The sequence below is a fragment of the Gregarina niphandrodes genome, assembly GCF_000223845.1.
Source record: "Gregarina niphandrodes unplaced genomic scaffold scaffold00015, whole genome shotgun sequence".
NCBI classification, from domain to species: domain Eukaryota; phylum Apicomplexa; class Conoidasida; order Eugregarinorida; family Gregarinidae; genus Gregarina; species Gregarina niphandrodes.
Window position 1 is genome coordinate 1 of NW_011646042.1, and position 1,450 is coordinate 1,450.

A 1,450-nucleotide genomic window follows, 5' to 3' on the forward strand; every position below is an offset into this window, starting at 1 on the left:
GTTGGATTCCTCGGCTCGGTTCGGCACGTCGGGTCGGTCGGTAGTCTCCTCGTTTGAAGAGTCTTCACCGTCAAACGTCCGCACCGGGTAGGACACAAGAGGAGCGCCGTCGGCAGTGGGTCCTTCAACAGTCTCATCCTGCAACGAGCCATCACCGGCGGCCTCCTGAGTTGTGCTAGTAGTCGGGACCTCGTCTTTGGTGGAAGTATTCTGCTCCACAGGCAAGGAGAGATCTGCGGGAGGAATTGAGTCCTCAACTGGTTTACGCCCAGCTTCTCCATCGCCATCTGGTGCCCTTGCAGTCGATGCATGCACAGCCGGATCCCTTGCAGGCGGGTAAGCATCCTGGTCCGCTTTGGTTGTCGGCAAGTCTATTAAACCTCTTGGCACATTGCACACTGCATCCTCGTCGTCCGCAGTAAGTTCCTCAACAGCGTCTCCCTGTAAAGAGCCCTCTTCGGCTGGCTCTTGAGTTGCGGTCGTAGCCGGGTGAGCGCTGGTAGTTGAGGTGTCACGCTCGGAGAGACCTGCGCCGGCTGCTAAACCTCCAACTGGCTCGTGCTCCACTTCGTCGTCATCAGCACACTTGCCCACATCTGGTCTCTGAGGAACCTCGGTCAAGCCCTCGGCGTCAGAGATGTCGGTAGTTTGGAACGACTCGGTTGGCGGCATACCTGCATCACCATGGATCGGCACATTGGGTTCCTCGACACGGTTCGGCACGTCGGGTCGATCAGCGCCCTCCTCGTTTGAAGAGCCTTCATCGTCAAACGACTGCACCGGGGAGGACGCAAGAGGAGCGCCGTCGGTAGTGGGTCGATCAGCAGTCTGCTCGTTTAAAGAACCTTCGCCGTCAAATGGCTGCACCGGGTAGGAGACAAGAGGAGCGTCGTCGGCAGCGGGTCGATCAGCAGTCTCCTCGTTTAAAGAACCTTCGCCGTCAAATGGCTGCATCGGGTAGGACACAAGAGGAGCGCCGTCGGCAGTGGGTCCTTCAACAGTCTCATCCCGCAACGAGCCCTCACGGGCAGCCTCCTGAGTTGTGCTAGTAGTCGGGACCTCGTCTTTGGTGGAAGTATTCTGCTCCACAGGCAAGGAGAGATCTGTGGGAGGAATAGAGTCCTCAACTGGTTTACGCTCAGACTCTCCATCGCGATCCGGTGCCCCCACACTTGATGCATGCACAGCCGGATCCCTTGTAGGCGGGTAAGCATCCTGGTCCGCTTCGGTTGTCGGCAAGTCTATTAAACCGCTTGGCACATTGCACACTGCATCCTTGCCGTCGACAGTGGGTTTCTCAACAGCGTCTCCGTGTAAAGAGCCCTCCTCGGCTGGCTCCCGAGTTGTGGTCGTAGCCGGGTGAACACTGGTAGTTGAGGTGTCACGCTCGGAGAGACCTGCGGCGGCGGCTAAACCTCCAACTGGCTCGTGCTCCATTTCGCCGTCATCA

At 58.4% G+C, this 1,450-nt stretch overlaps 1 protein-coding gene across 1 annotated transcript; it reads right to left on the bottom strand.

Annotated features, from left to right (window-relative positions):
• Nucleotides 1-266: 266 nt before the first annotated feature.
• On the bottom strand, nt 267-1,437 carry GNI_080390 (hypothetical protein; the record flags this gene model as incomplete). Its single annotated transcript, XM_011135693.1, has 1 exon — nt 267-1,437. A coding segment is annotated over one exon (1,171 nt), but the record flags the coding sequence as incomplete, so codon positions are not given.
• Nucleotides 1,438-1,450: the final 13 nt, after the last annotated feature.